The sequence below is a fragment of the Pseudophryne corroboree genome, chromosome 4 (assembly GCF_028390025.1).
Source record: "Pseudophryne corroboree isolate aPseCor3 chromosome 4, aPseCor3.hap2, whole genome shotgun sequence".
Lineage (NCBI taxonomy): Eukaryota > Metazoa > Chordata > Amphibia > Anura > Myobatrachidae > Pseudophryne > Pseudophryne corroboree.
The window spans coordinates 445,333,645-445,350,451 of NC_086447.1; the positions used below are offsets into that span (position 1 = coordinate 445,333,645).

General features: G+C 45.9%; 1 protein-coding gene across 2 annotated transcripts in view; it reads left to right on the forward strand.

Annotated features, from left to right (window-relative positions):
* Window positions 1–489: 489 nt before the first annotated feature.
* Window positions 490–16,807, forward strand: part of AKIRIN2 (akirin 2) — a 58,860-nt gene continuing 42,542 nt past the window's right edge. Inside the window, exons 1-2 of one of the 2 annotated variants that reach the window (XM_063916928.1) lie at window positions 490–1,125; window positions 14,501–14,641. In XM_063916928.1, coding sequence (XP_063772998.1) covers window positions 951–1,125; window positions 14,501–14,641 — 316 coding nt within the window. In that variant the 5' untranslated portion in view covers window positions 490–950. The remainder of the gene's footprint in view (window positions 1,126–14,500; window positions 14,642–16,807) is intronic. The other variant, XM_063916927.1, reaches the window with a different exon arrangement.

Genomic DNA, 16,807 nt, shown 5'->3' on the forward strand with positions numbered 1-16,807 from the left:
GACAGTAGTTTGTCATTAAGGGGTCTATTCATTAAGAAAAGAGTGGACAAGTGAGGCTGTGGAGAAGTTGCCCATGACAACCAATCAGCTGCTCCGTACAATTGTATTGTATGCAAATTATGTTACTTCAATGCTGATTGGTTGCCATGGCCAACTTCTCCACTGGTTCACTTCTCCACACTTTTCACTGCTTCATGAATAGACACAATAGCCTCGTATTACAAAGCAAAGAAAAAACGGGGAAACACAGCAGATACTGTACACGCAATTAAATACGAGCGAGCGGTATTTCTGTATATAGTTATAAACATATATCCCGTGTGTACCCTCTCTATACTCTACAACGCACCCCCTCCCGCACCAGCCGTACGCCACTGTCTACACAATGTACACACCGAGCATCTCAGCCAGCCAATGACAACTCCCCGTTCATAAGTTTCAAAACAACTACGGGGATTTAAATTCAAATACGGAAGTGACTGCCCTGAATTAGAGCATGCCGGGTAATGTCGTTCATTTGGCGGTTTGCGCTGCACAGCGAGTAGACGCGCGGACTACATTTCCCAGAAGCGCCCCCGCGCCAGCGGTGTATGTCGGCGTGAGAATGAATCAGTGGCGTTGTTGATAACGCCATATTGAGGAGAGCACAGAGTCAGACGGTCCCAGCAGCGGTAGAGCTGAGTAACGCAGCACGGTGTATCAGTGAGTGGCCGCGCCATCCCTCGCCATCCTCTCCGGCACTGTGCGTCAGCGGCCCAGCTGCAGCTGATAACGCTGTGGCGTGTCCCCGGAGAGCAGGCAGCCGGAGGATTGTCACGGGAAGGTGACGGGAGACTGAAGAGGCAGCGCCTAGATATAGGCCGGGGGTAATCGGAGAAGAGCCGCAGTGGGGAGTCTCCCTGCCATATATTTGCCCTTCGCTCTGGGTCTGTGCTCGCCCGTGCCCGGACATGGCCTGTGGAGCCACCCTTAAAAGGACTATCGACTTCGACCCTCTCCTGAGTCCGGCGGCCTCTCCAAAGAGAAGGCGATGCGCCCCTCTCTCCCCCTCCGGACCCTCCCCACAGAAATACCTCCGTATGGAGCCTTCACCCTTCGGGGAGGTGTCCTCCCGGCTAACCGCAGGTGGGCTCCTCACAGGACTGGTGATGCTGGGGGCATGCATGGGGTAGGGGTTATTGAGCCTAGGGTATATGGGGTAGGATGAGCAAGAGGTGTGTGTGCCAGGGATGGGACTGCCAGACAGTTGCTTGGGGGAGGGAGACGGCTGCAAGCCCTGGGTAGTAACCATTTGCTACTAAGGGGACATTTTGGACAAGGAAAACCAAGGTGCACTGTGTGCTAATAGCGGGGATAGAGTATGTAATGTGCTGTGAACAGCTGCATTTATATTGTCTTATGTGTGGGAGGTATGATTGCTTAGGGCTGGGGAGATGGAGACAAATGTTTTAAAAACTTGCACATAACCGAGACATAGCTGTAAGCAGTGTGCTTATGTGAGATTGTGTATGTACATATGTGTGTGTAAAATATATATATATATATATATATATATATATATATATATATATATATTTTAATGGGTTGTCAAATGTATTCAGCTGTGACATCATGAATGACTTTAAATTATTATCCAACTGCCTTTTTTTATTTGCCATTTGATTGGGTGGAGGTTCATATAATACTTATCTGGCTAAGAGGATACAATTGTGAGTTTTCTTTTTCCAAATTAATTTAGGCAATGCTATAGCATTATTTTCTTATCACAATGGGTGGGGGTGATCCCCTACAGGAATGCAATGTAGTAAGTATTCATTGAATGGCAAATGTAATGGCTTTTGTTCCATGGTGTGCTAAGTGATCAGAATTACCTTTATGGATACATTTAGTGATTGTTGCATGACATTTCATGCTGCAATTAATACTGCACACTTCCTCGTTTAAGATTGGGTTTTAGTTTATCACTTCATTATGTGTTGAGGGCGTGTATGTATAAATCCCCCCCGCCCGTGCCCATATCGCTTCACATTTAAAGGGTTATTTATCAATGCTTGGGGCGAGATGAAGTACTAGCTTATCAGCTTCTACCTTTACACTTGAGAGGCTGTGTTTGAAAAATGACAGTAATCCCCCTTTCAGACAGAGAATTTTACCCAAGAATTTGCTGGGGCAGACTGGGTCTACCCATGTCCAAAATATTGGGTTCCTTGACCCTGGTCACTTATACCCCTTTCACATCGCCACTGCCTTATCCCACCCGGGAATTAGAAACTGGTCTTTCTCGGGTGGGATCCGGCATTGGACCCTAACAGCATGCCGGGTTATTTGTGCGGTATAAAAGGAGTATAACAGTGTTATTCCTGGGTCTGACCCAGGTTGCCTGATGTCTGAAAGGGTGCGACACGGGTTTTGTCACCTCAGGCCATGCATAAATGGAGCCAATTGGTGCATCAGGAGTTCTGGCTCATGACTTAGCCCATGACACTTACTTTTGATGACTACACAATTTTGCAGGGCTGACACGGGTTCAATGTGAAAGGGGTCACGACAGGAATAACTAGTGTCCAAACTGCAGTGTAAAAGGGGTATAGGAGCTATGACCTGTGTTCAGAATAAAGTGTTGAAGCCCTGGCTTCTGTCTGAAAGTGGCATTAAAAGCCGATTGGTACTTTTATCTCTCACTTTTATTTCTCTGAAGCGTTGATAAACCCCCCCCCGCTCCTTAAAGAGTAACCTCAAACTTGTTTTATTTTGACTTGCCAATGAAGTGATACATTCCTTTGTATGTGAAAGCTACAGGTTGGCAAGTTTTATATAAGCAGCGTAGACTACAGTGACCCCTGATCTACTCTTACAACAATGTTGTCACCTACACAACCCTCATGGAACAAACAGCTGAATAGACCACACTAAACACGCAGATGGCCTTTTTTTGGATGGCAGTGAATTTGCATGATGCTAAACAAGCCATGTATTGGCAGGAACATGCTTACTGCTGTAAGATCAAGCTTCCAGTGCATTGGCTCTAAGTAATCACATGATATCAGGGCAATATGTATGTATATGTGTGCGTGTGTGTATATATAATATCTATATGTATTACAGCTGTCCAACAAAATGGCTTATACAGATGGGTATCATGTAAACAAGGTAGCCCATGTAAAAATCTAGTCAGGAGACTTGTATAGTAACATTTGCATTTGGTAATAAAACTTTACCAGACATAAGGCCTTATTCAGGTTTGTTGGCAAAACCATGGAGATACAGGGCCGGATTCAAATGTTACCCCTCCCCAGGGGTAGCGAGCTGAAAGCACACAGAGACCTGTTTGGGCGTATACTTTAATCTGGTTTAAGTTGAAACCAGACTGTAATTGGCATAACAGGGGGCATTTAAATAATGCCCCTTTAGATCAGTGGTGATTTGAATCCAACCCCCCCCCCCTCCCCACAGATTTGGGTGGGGTGCGTTCAAACTGCAATGTACTGTAGAAATTAAGCAGCCAGTATTTGCCATACACAAACAATATAATCCACCAAATCTAAATCTCTGCACATGTTACATCTGACCCACCAGCAGTGCTACATGGTTTGGCCCAATTGCTAACTTTGTTTTGTTTGCTAATAAACCTGAATAACCCCAACAGTCCAAGTGAATTCCCCCTATATGGCTGATTCTATTCATTTGCAGGAATTAAACTCTTGGGCCTGATTCATAGTTGTACAGTATTGCATAGCTGCAAGGAAGCGTCTGTGCATTACTGTACAACTAATGCCACAGGAGGTGTCTGAAGAACATAAATGCCTCCTGCCGGCATCGCAGATCAGAGTTACCTGTGCGAATACATACAGTAGCGTCGACTTACCGGCTGTAGTCATCGCCCATCTGAGTAAGTCTAATCCTACTCTGAATAGGTGACTGAAGTGATGCAGACCCTGGCCATGCCTTCAAAATGGGGTGACAATCTCTCAATTTGTGAAACAGTCCCAATAGCTCGAAAACAACATGCTGCAGCTTGGGGCACAGTACACCCACAATTGTTTGTGTACAACTATGAATCAGACCTTAAGTGCCTGTGAGCTATTCAATTACTTCCGGCGACTAGCTCAGAGGCTGCACTTGATATGATTTTCTGCTTGCACCCTCTTGAGGTGTAAGCAGAACCCTACGTTAAGTAGGGCTTTTGGCTAGTTGCGACCGGACAGCTGCTTCACGTCTGAGCTGCAACCTAATGCTGCTCATTTCATGGCATTATTACAGAAAAACTCCCCATCCCGGGGAGTAATTATTTAGCTTCCATGCTCTTAGCCGGGAGCTAAATTACCACAAAAAAGTTGACCAATCCCCATAGTCTGGAATGGAATATACAGGTTATTTTTTTTTTTCTTTACAGTACTTAACACAAAGTGATATTGTTTTTCTAATGGGGAAATTTTAATTCTTTTTGATTCCTGGCCAGTTGCTGTAGTGCAGACCTTTATATGTTTTCAAGAGGTATGAGGGAAAAGTGGCAATACTGGCAGACATTCTGCATGGTGTTGGTGCTGACGAATTTAATTCCCCTTTACGTTGCCATTTCTATGGTTCTATCAATCCTCCTCCAGGAATAAGGGGGATATTAAAGATTTAAGAGAGAAAGCACCAACAAGTCAGCTCCTAAGTGACAGTTTTCAGATATAGCCTGTGACATGACAGAATCTGAATGGTTAGTACTTTCTATCTTCACTTTCTCTTCAACCTTTGATACATACCCCCTATGTATTTAATATGGATTATATTTGGGGAATTGAAAAAAGTCTGTATCAATGAAATTACTGTAGCTGTATGATAGAAAACCTCTACAGCAGTGGTTCTCAAACTGTGCCTCAGGGTACTTGCAGGGGTGCCCTGGGTTGAAGGCCCAGGACAATTTTCAAAATTATTTATGGTCAATGAAATAGGCAAATCCAGTGCTTGTGACTGCCAATCATCAAATATGTGTTGAAATGGAAGTGAATCCTGTACCTCTCCACATGATGTGAACCTAAGGATGACCTATAAACACAGTTTACTCAATTTTAATATTTTTTTTCTGATTTTTCTCAATAAGACACTTTTGGTCTATGGGTTCCGTGAAAACAATTCTGATACTCTAGGGTGCCATGACTCAATAGTTTGGGAACCACTGGTCTACAGTATTAATCAGTCAGTCATGTCTTTACTTACAGTAAATCGGTAAACCCTTAATTGCTATGCAACTCTTTAGAAGACTCTACAGTGACTAAACTGTACTTTGCCTCATTTAGGATACATATATTTAAAATGTGATTATTCATTGCAAAGAAATGACATACTCTTAACTTGTTCCTAGCAGAGGAATGCTAATGCATTCCCAATAACAATGTTGATCCTCACTACTTCTGCATTAGTCAGGCCTCTCCTTGACTGTTATAATGGTTTGACAAGTCACTTTTTGTGTTCTGTAAATAATGATTGAATTAAATGCACAGGTTTTGTTTTGCATTTACAAAAGGATTGTACTGGGAGGTGCATTTTCCAACTGCATGTTTCCTATGAGTGGTTAACCCTGGTTCTCCGAGGTTGCATAGAATCTAATGCAGTGGTCTCCAACCTTAATTCGGGTGTGAGCTACTTTCGAAAAATAAAACCTCTGAAGGAGCTACCCCCTCCTCTCAATGGGCGTGCGTTCCTGCAAAAGTGGGTGTGGCCTCACAACTACAAGTAATCCCCCCCCCCCCCCCCCCATGTAGTGCCAGACACGCAAATAATGCCCCCCAGCAGTGCCAGACACACAAATAATGCCTCCCAGCAGTGTCCGATACTGTGCCCCACACAGTGGTAACCCTTGCTGGCTTCTTCTACTGCCGCCGATACTGCTCCTCCTGTATGAGGGGCGGAAGGGGAGGAGAGCGCAGCGCGCGCCTCTCCTGTGAAGTCCGGAGAGCGGCTGCGGTGAGGGTGACAGTCTCCGGTGGCGGGCATTTACAATATGGTGTCGGTAAGTGAGCCAATCAGGTGCCGCCGCTGCCTGTCCACAAGCTCTGATTGGCTGACGGCCGGAACCATATTAAAAATGAAGTGAGGAGGAGTGCCAGTGACTGGCCAAGCCCGTGCGCTTTGTCAGCTACCAAATATACTACGGTGAGCTACCAGTAGCTTGCAAGCGACGGGTTGGAGATCACTGATCTAATGTGTAGGCTCTTTGGGTCAGGGTGGATAGTTGCCATTCCTCACTTAAGGATGTCAAAGTAATTCGTATTTTGGGTGGGTCGTGTTCTGCATAATATTAATATTTCTCTATCGTCCTAAGTGGATGCTGGGGTTCCTGAAAGGACCATGGGGAATAGCGGCTCCGCAGGAGACAGGGCACAAAAAAGTAAAGCTTTACTAGGTCAGGTGGTGTGCACTGGCTCCTCCCCCTATGACCCTCCTCCAGACTCCAGTTAGATTTTGTGCCCGAACGAGAAGGGTGCAATCTAGGTGGCTCTCCTAAAGAGCTGCTTAGAGAAAGTTTAGTTTAGGTTTTTTTCTTTACAGTGAGTCCTGCTGGCAACAGGATCACTGCAACGTGGGACTTAGGGGGAAAGTAGTAAACTCACCTGCATGCAGAGTGGATTTGCTGCTTGGCTACTGGACACCATTAGCTCCAGAGGGATCGAACACAGGCCCAGCCGTGGAGTCCGGTCCCGGAGCCGCGCCGCCGACCCCCTTGCAGATGCTGAAGCGTGAAGAGGTCCGGAAACCGGCGGCTGAAGACTCCTCAGTCTTCATAAGGTAGCGCACAGCACTGCAGCTGTGCGCCATTTTCCTCTCAGCACACTTCACTGGGCAGTCACTGAGGGTGCAGAGCGCTGGGGGGGGGCGCTCTGAGAGGCAAATATAAACCTTATACAAGGCTAAAAATACCTCACATATAGCCCATAGGGGCTATATGGAGATATTTAACCCCTGCCTGACTGGAAAAATAGCGGGAGAAGAACCCGCCGAAAAAGGGGCGGGGCCTATCTCCTCAGCACACGGCGCCATTTTCTGTCACAGCTCCGCTGGTCAGAACGGCTCCCAGGTCTCTCCCCTGCACTGCACTACAGAAACAGGGTAAAACAGAGAGGGGGGGCACATTAATGGCTATATATATATATATATTAAAGCAGCTATAAGGGAGCACTTAATATAAGGATATCCCTTGTATATATAGCGCTTTGTGGTGTGTGCTGGCAGACTCTCCCTCTGTCTCCCCAAAAGGGCTAGTGGGTCCTGTCTTCATTAGAGCATTCCCTGTGCGTTTGCGGTGTGTGTCGGTACGTGGTGTCGACATGTATGAGGACGATATTGGTGTGGAGGCGGAGCAATTGCCAAATATGCAGATGTCACCCCCCAGGGGGTCGACACCAGAATGGATGCCTTTATTTGTGGAATTACGTGATGGTTTATCTTCCCTTAAACAGTCAGTTGAGGACATGAGGCGGCCGGACAATCAATTAATGCCTGTCCAGGCGCCTCAAACACCGTCAGGGGCTGTAAAACGCCCTTTGCCTCAGTCGGTCGACACAGACCCAGACACGGGCACTGATTCCAGTGACGACGGTAGAAATTCAAACGTATTTTCCAGTAGGGCCACACGTTATATGATTTTGGCAATGAAGGAGACGTTACATTTAGCTGATACTACAGATACCGTAAAACAGGGTATTATGTATGGTGTGAAAAAACTACAAACAGTTTTTCCTGAATCAGAAGAATTAAATGACGTGTGTGATGAAGCGTGGGTTGCTCCTGATAAAAAGTTGATAATTTCAAAAAAGTTATTGGCATTATACCCTTTCCCGCCAGAGGTTAGGGCGCGCTGGGAAACACCCCCTAAGGTGGACAAGGCGCTCACACGCTTATCCAAACAAGTGGCGTTACCCTCTCCTGAGACGGCCGCACTTAAGGATCCATCAGATAGAAAGATGGAAGTTATTCAAAAGAATATATACACACATGCAGGTGTTATACTACGACCAGCTATAGCAACTGCCTGGATGTGCAGTGCTGGAGTAGTTTGGTCAGAATCCCTGATTGAAAATATTGATACCCTAGATAGGGACAATGTTTTACTGTCGTTAGAACAAATAAAGGATGCATTTATCTATATGCGTGATGCACAGAGGGATATTTGCACACTGGCATCTCGGGTGAGTGCTATGTCCATTTCAGCCAGAAGAGCCTTATGGACACGACAGTGGACAGGCGATGCGGATTCAAAACGTCACATGGAGGTTTTGCCGTATAAAGGGGAGGAGTTATTTGGAGTTGGTCTATCAGACTTGGTGGCCACGGCTACTGCCGGGAAATCCACTTTTTTACCTCAAGTCACTCCCCAACAGAGAAAGGCACCGACCTTTCAACCGCAGCCTTTTCGCTCCTACAAAAATAAGAGAGCAAAGGGCTTGTCGTACCTGCCACGAGGCAGAGGAAGAGGGAAGAGACACCAACAGGCAGCTCCTTCCCAGGAACAGAAGCCCTCCCCGGCTCCTGCAAAAACCTCAGCATGACGCTGGGGCCTCTCAAGCGGACTCGGGGACAGTGGGGGGCCGTCTCAAAAATTACAGCGCGCAGTGGGCTCACTCGCAGGTAGACCCCTGGATCCTGCAGATAATATCTCAGGGGTACAGGTTGGAATTAGAGACGGATCCTCCTCATCGTTTCCTGAAGTCTGCCTTACCAACCGTCTCTTCCGAAAGGGAGAGGGTGTTGGAAGCCATTCACAAGCTGTACGCTCAGCAGGTGATAGTCAAAGTACCCCTATTACAACAAGGAAAGGGGTATTATTCCACTCTATTTGTGGTACCGAAGCCGGATGGCTCGGTAAGGCCTATTCTAAATCTGAAGTCCTTGAACCTCTACATAAAAAAGTTCAAGTTCAAGATGGAGTCACTCAGAGCAGTGATAGCGAACCTGGAAGAAGGGGACTTTATGGTATCCTTGGACATCAAGGATGCGTATCTACACGTTCCGATTTACCCCGCACACCAGGGGTACCTCAGGTTCATTGTTCAAAACTGTCACTATCAGTTTCAGACGCTGCCGTTCGGATTGTCCACGGCGCCTCGGGTCTTTACCAAGGTAATGGCCGAGATGATGATTCTTCTTCGAAGAAAAGGCGTATTAGTTATCCCATACTTGGACGATCTCCTAATAAGGGCAAGGTCCAGAGAACAGCTGGAGACAGCTTTAGCACTATCTCAAGAGGTGCTAAGACAACACGGGTGGATTCTGAATATTCCAAAATCCCATTTAATCCCGACAACTCGTCTGCTGTTCCTAGGAATGATTCTGGACACGGTTCAGAAAAAGGTTTTCCTTCCAGAGGAAAAAGCCAAGGAGTTATCCGATCTGGTCAGGAACCTCCTAAAACCAGGAAAAGTGTCAGTACATCAATGCACAAGAGTCCTGGGAAAAATGGTGGCTTCTTACGAAGCAATTCCATTCGGCAGATTCCATGCAAGAATATTCCAAAGGGATCTGTTGGACAAATGGTCAGGGTCGCATCTGCAGATGCACCTGCAAATAACCCTGTCACCAAAGACAAGGGTGTCACTTCTGTGGTGGTTGCAGAAGGCTCACCTATTAGAAGGCCGCAGATTCGGCATTCAGGATTGGATCCTGGTGACCACGGACGCCAGCCTGAGAGGCTGGGGAGCAGTCACACAAGGAAGAAACTTCCAGGGAGTATGGACGAGTCTGGAAAAGTCTCTTCACATAAACATTCTGGAACTAAGAGCAATCTACAATGCTCTAAGCCAGGCGGAACTTCTCCTGCAAGGAAAGCCGGTGTTGATTCAGTCGGACAACATCACGGCGGTCGCCCATGTAAACAGGCAGGGCGGCACAAGAAGCAGGAGTGCAATGGCAGAAGCTGCCAAGATTCTTCGCTGGGCGGAGAATCACGTGATAGCACTGTCAGCAGTGTTCATCCCGGGCGTGGACAACTGGGAAGCAGACTTCCTCAGCAGACACGATCTTCATCCGGGAGAGTGGGGTCTACATCCAGAAGTCTTCAACATGTTAATAGACCGTTGGGAAAGACCAATTGTAGACATGATGGCGTCTCGCCTCAACAAGAAACTGGACAAATATTGCGCCAGGTCAAGAGATCCACAGGCAATAGCTGTGGACGCACTGGTAACTCCTTGGGTGTACCAGTCAGTGTATGTGTTTCCTCCTCTGCCGCTCATACCAAAGGTATTGAAGATCATACGGCAAAGAAGAGTAAGAACAATACTAGTGGTTCCGGATTGGCCGAGAAGGACTTGGTATCCGGAACTTCAAGAGATGCTCACGGACGAACCGTGGCCTCTACCTCTGAGAAGGGACCTGCTACAGCAGGGTCCCTGTCTTTTTCAAGACTTACCGCGGCTGCGTTTGACGGCATGGCGGTTGAACGCCAGATCCTAAAAGGGAAAGGCATTCCAGAAGAAGTCATTCCTACCTTGATTAAGGCACGGAAGGAAGTCACCGTGAAACATTATCACCGCATTTGGCGAAAATATGTAGCGTGGTGCGAGGATCGGAGGGTTCCGACGGAGGAATTCCAACTGGGTCGTTTCCTACATTTCCTGCAATCAGGATTATCTATGGGTCTCAAATTGGGATCCATTAAGGTTCAAATTTCGGCCCTGTCAATATTCTTCCAAAAAGAATTGGCCTCTGTCCCTGAGGTCCAGACTTTTGTCAAGGGAGTACTGCATATACAGCCTCCTGTGGTGCCTCCGGTGGCACCGTGGGATCTAAATGTAGTTTTAGATTTCCTCAAATCCCATTGGTTTGAACCATTGAAAAAGGTGGATTTGAAATATCTCACATTGAAAGTGACTATGTTACTAGCCCTGGCCTCTGCCAGGAGAGTATCTGAATTGGCGGCTTTATCTTATAAAAGTCCTTATCTAATCTTCCATTCGGATAGGGCAGAACTGCGGACTCGTCCGCATTTTCTCCCTAAAGTGGTATCAGCATTTCATCTGAACCAACCTATTGTGGTGCCTGCGGCCACTAGCGACTTGGAGGACTCCAAGTTGTTGGACGTTGTCAGAGCCTTAAAAATATACATTGCAAGGACGGCTGGAGTCAGAAAATCTGACTCGCTGTTTATATTGTATGCACCCAACAAGTTGGGCGCACCTGCTTCTAAGCAGTCGATTGCTCGTTGGATTTGTAACACAATTCAACTTGCACATTCTGTGGCAGGCCTGCCACAGCCTAAAACTGTAAAAGCCCACTCCACAAGGAAGGTGGGCTCATCTTGGGCGGCTGCCCGAGGGGTCTCGGCATTACAACTCTGCCGAGCAGCTACGTGGTCGGGGGAGAACACGTTTGTAAAATTTTACAAATTTGATACCCTGGCAAAGGAGGACCTGGAGTTCTCTCATTCGGTGCTGCAGAGTCATCCGCACTCTCCCGCCCGTTTGGGAGCTTTGGTATAATCCCCATGGTCCTTTCAGGAACCCCAGCATCCACTTAGGACGATAGAGAAAATAAGAATTTACTTACCGATAATTCTATTTCTCGGAGTCCGTAGTGGATGCTGGGCGCCCATCCCAAGTGCGGATTATCTGCAATACTTGTACATAGTTATTGTTAACTAATTCGGGTTATTGTTAAGGAGCCATCTTTAAGAGGCCCTTTCTGTTGTCATACTGTTAACTGGGTTTAGATCACAAGTTGTACGGTGTGATTGGTGTGGCTGGTATGAGTCTTACCCGGGATTCAAAATGCCTCCCTTATTGTGTATGCTCGTCCGGGCACAGTACCTAACTGGAGTCTGGAGGAGGGTCATAGGGGGAGGAGCCAGTGCACACCACCTGACCTAGTAAAGCTTTACTTTTTTGTGCCCTGTCTCCTGCGGAGCCGCTATTCCCCATGGTCCTTTCAGGAACCCCAGCATCCACTACGGACTCCGAGAAATAGAATTATCGGTAAGTAAATTCTTATTATAAGCTATATAAATGTTGGGGTATCAAGGTTTACTTAATAGAAGCTAACCAAAACAGAATGATTTGTGCTCCTAGTTGGGATGTCGGCGCCAGCATTCTGAGCAGTGTCGGGATTCCAATCTCTACTGCCGAGAACTTGACCAGAACCCCCCCTTTTTTTCTTTTCTTTTTTTTTGGTTGAAAATTTTTTTTTCTTTTAAATATAGTATATACGTAATTGGGTAAGGGTCTTGGGCTCAACTCCTGAAACAAGTTTCTTTGGAACTGTAGGCCCACAGTCGAGCAAATTATTTAGATGAGCGCTGGTCAAGCCGGTCTTCGAGATCTACCAACAGTTCATGTTTTCCAGGCCTCCTGGGGATCTGTAGCATTGTCAGTTAGGAATGAATGCAGCACATCTTTATTAGTAATGACTACACCTGTACACCAGCTAGGTGGTCTGGAAAATGTGAACTGTTGGTAGATCTCGAGGACTGCTTTGGCCAGCTCTGATATAGATTCAGTAGTATTGGTGCTGCAGAAACATTACAGAAATCCAATACTATGTAGCCATTCACTTTTTTAAAAAGGAACAAACCTTTTAAAAATAATAAACATCTCTCCAAATAATACATTTGCAGGAGTCAAGCATCATGTAATCAATCAAGTCTGTTTTCAGTAAGTCTGCTTTCAAACTTAGTGATAAAGTCATATGGGACAGTAAACCAATCATGGGAGCATTTAAACTAATTTTGGGGAGTGGGTGATCCATTTTTTTGTTTTAAGCGACTTTCCTTTAGCATTAACGAAATTATTCAATTCTTAACATGGGAATTTAGCTCCTGACCAAAGTGCCTAGGAGCTATTTAATTACTTCCTGTGACTGCTGCTATTTCCTGCCCAGTTCCTGCATTATGCTGCAACTAAACTGTCAGGTTTCTGCTGGTGCCTTTTTGGGGGTGCGAGTAGAAATCTGCAATAAGTACAGCCTCTCTATTCGTGGGAAGTAATTGAATAGATCACAGGCACTTAATTCCTGCAAATTAATTGAATTGCTCCATTCAATACAGTGCAACTTGAACAGCGATGAGAAGGAGCTCCCGGCGCTATTCAATTCAGCTGTTTTATTGGAGAATGCTGGTTCTTGCACCTTAGACAGTGTTTTCTGACTTAAGTACCTTAAACATTCTCTGAGTTAAGTGGCAGGCGTGGTGCTGTTTCTGGCATGCTAAGGGGCAGAAAACTGTATCGTGCCAGTAATTTTGTCAGATTTCTGGTCGCACCCCAGGAGGGGTGCGAGAAGAAATCCTTCAGGCCGGCAAACCTTGCACGGAATTGAATAGCTCCAGGATATCCTTCCTGGCGCTGTTCAATTTGTGCTGGATTGAATTGATGCCTGTGAGTGAGATTTACTAAAGTACTAAACTGAATCCCCCCCCCCCCCCCCCCCCCCCATAAAGATCTAACAAAGTTATTTTGATGTACTTCTAGCAATACAGGAAACCAAAACAAACCACATGTGCATAAAGCAAAAGACCGCAATAAATAATGCAGGCCAAAAAAAAACCGGCTCGAAAAACCTTTTCAACATAATTATTGTGGTTATTTCTACAAAATATAAATATGAAACATTCAAAGACACTCGACAAAAAAATGCACAACAAAAAATTAAGGTTTCATAACCTTTAGAGTAGAACTGATGGGTATTTAGTAAAAGTTATGCACTCCTATAGTTTGTTTTTTTTAAAAGGTGCACTTAGATTTGCTGTGGAGTAGCATGATGCCTAATAATACTAATACAGATTTGGTTACAGCAGGTGACCAGCTTTGCCAATTATTGGGGGGAAAAGTAGCCACTTTCAATTTATATGCATATTTTTTGTGATCAGTGTGTATTTAAAAAAAAAAAAAAAGTACAATTGAATTGTATCCCCGATCTCCTGTCACTTTAGACGGAAGATTGGGTGTGCAAAAACAACTGAGTTGCTCCCATTGCATTTTATGTACAATGTGTTTACTGTATCTGCTGTCTAGATCAGGTGTGGGGAACCTTTTTTTTTTTTTTTTTCTACCAAGGACCATTTGGATATTTATAAAATCCTGCGGGGGCCATACAAAAATTATCAACTTAAAAATTAGCCTGCCTCCAGTAGTGCACTGCCAGATACAGACATGTCACGCTGCACTCTCCTCCCCTGCCACACACAGCAGTGGCTGGCCAGGCTGGATCAATTGGCTTATACGGCCCGCGGGCCGGAGGTTCCCCACCCCTGGTCTAGATGATCACTTTACTTACGTTCCAACAGCAATACTTTACATTGCTAAGGTTTTTTTTTTTTACTACTTCAATGCTTGGACCTGTTATCAAGAATCCAAATTACTCTGGATAGCTTCTTAAAATATCAAGCATTTTGACACATGGGCCTGTTGGATTAGTTGGTGCCATAAATATAAATCTTCTGAGCATATATTTTTTTTTTTTACCTTTTCAGCAATAAGAGTAAATGTAGAAGTTAAAGATTTTTATGGCCTTTAATTTTTGTTTACAGAACAAATCCTTCACAACATAAAACAAGAATATAAACGCATGCAAAAGAGAAGGCATTTAGAAAGCAGCTTTCAGCAGACAGAACCCTGCTCCGGTGAAGGCCAGCCACATAATTTTCTGCCTGCTGGGCCATCTCTGTCTGGTGAGTAAATTTGTCATATGCCTTTTTGTTTGTTACTGGTGACAGCTAGACGTACAGGCATGAGATTGCTATCTTTGCCACAACTATGGTGAGGATGGATTAGGCTGATAACTGCTTATTTGTGTTTTGTCAGTCACTGTTCTGGCACTGGCAAATATATATAACTAATGCAAGACTTCCATGCCCATTTAATTGTCAAATGTATCTGTTACGGACTAGAAGATAATAGCCACATTTAATCCTAAACATCCCCTGCATAGCAGATCTATAGATCCAGGTTACAGCAGCACATAAACAGAACATTCTTCTAGAAGTTATTTTATAGAAACTACAGCTCTATTCATAAATCAGTGAAAAGCCCTTTATTGCCTGTGAAAACAGAGCTTTTCTTTCTCTGACGTCCTAGTGGATGCTGGGACTCCGTCAGGACCATGGGGAATAGCGGCTCCGCAGGAGACAGGGCACAAAATGTAAAAGTTTGACCACTAGGTGGTGTGTACTGGCTCCTCCCCCCTATGACCCTCCTCCAAGCCTCAGTTAGGTTTTTGTGCCCGTCCGAGCAGGGTGCAATCTAGGTGGCTCTCATAAAGAGCTGCTTAGAGTAAAAGTTTTGATAGGTTTCTTATTTTCAGTGAGTCCTGCTGGCAACAGGCTCACTGCAACGAGGGACCTAGGGGAGAAGGAGTGAACTCACCTGCGTGCAGGATGGATTTGCTTCTTAGGCTACTGGACACTAGCTCCAGAGGGACGATCACAGGTACAGCCTGGATGGGTCACCGGAGCCGCGCCGCCGACCCCCTTGCAGATGCCGAAGTAAGAAGAGGTCCAGAAACCGGCGGCTGAAGGCTTTTCAGTCTTCATGAGGTAGCGCACAGTACTGCAGCTGTGCGCCATTGCGCTCAGGCACACTTCACACCAGCGGTCACTGAGGGTGCAGGGCGCTGGGGGGGGCGCCATGGGCAGCAATGAGATTACCTTTCTGGCTAAAAAGAATACATCACATATAGTCCCTGAGGCTATATGGATGTATTTCACCCCTGCCAGGTCTCGGAAAAACCGGGAGAAGAGCCCGCCGGAATAGGGGGCGGGGCCTATCTCCTCAGCACACAGCGCCATTTTCCTACACAGCTCCGCTGCTAGGAAGGCTCCCAGGCTCTCCCCTGCACTGCACTACAGAAACAGGGTAAAAAACAGAGAGGGGGGGCATTTTTTGGCGATATTATATATATTTAAGCAGCTATAAGGAAACAACACTTATATAAGGTTGTTCCTATATAATTATAGCGCTTTGGTGTGTGCTGGCAAACTCTCCCTCTGTCTCCCCAAAGGGCTAGTGGGGTCCTGTCTTCTATCAGAGCATTCCCTGTGTGTCGGTACGTGTGTGTCGACATGTATGAGGACGATGTTGGTGTGGAGGCGGAGCAATTGCCGGTAATGGTGATGTCACCCCCTAGGGAGTCGACACCGGAATGGATGGCTTTGTTTATGGAATTACGTGATAATTTCAGCACGCTGCAAAAGTCGGTTGACGACATGAGACGGCCGACAAACCAATTAGCACCTGTACAGGCGTCTCAAACACCGTCAGGGGCTGTAAAACGCCCTTTGCCTCAGTCTGTCGACACAGACCCAGACACGGACACCGAATCTAGTGTCGACGGTGAAGAAACGAACGTATTTTCCAGTAGGGCCACACGTTATATGATCACGGCAATGAAGGAGGCTTTGCATATCTCTGATACTGCAAGTACCACAAAAAGGGGTATTATGTGGGGTCTGAAAAAACTACCTGTAGTTTTTCCTGAATCAGAGGAATTGAATGACGTGTGTGATGAAGCGTGGGTTACCCCTGATAAAAAAAACTGCTAATTTCAAAGAAGTTATTGGCATTATACCCTTTCCCGCCAGAGGTTAGGGCGCGCTGGGAAACACCCCCTAGGGTGGACAAGGCGCTCACACGTTTATCCAAACAAGATACGGCCGCCCTCAAGGATCCAGCTGATAGGAGGCTGGAAAATACTCTAAAAAGTATATACACACATACTGGTGTTATACTGCGACCAGCAATCGCCTCAGCCTGGATGTGCAGTGCTGGGGTGGCTTGGTCGGAGTCCCTGACTGAAAATATTGATACCCTGGATAGGGACAGTATTTTATTGACTATAG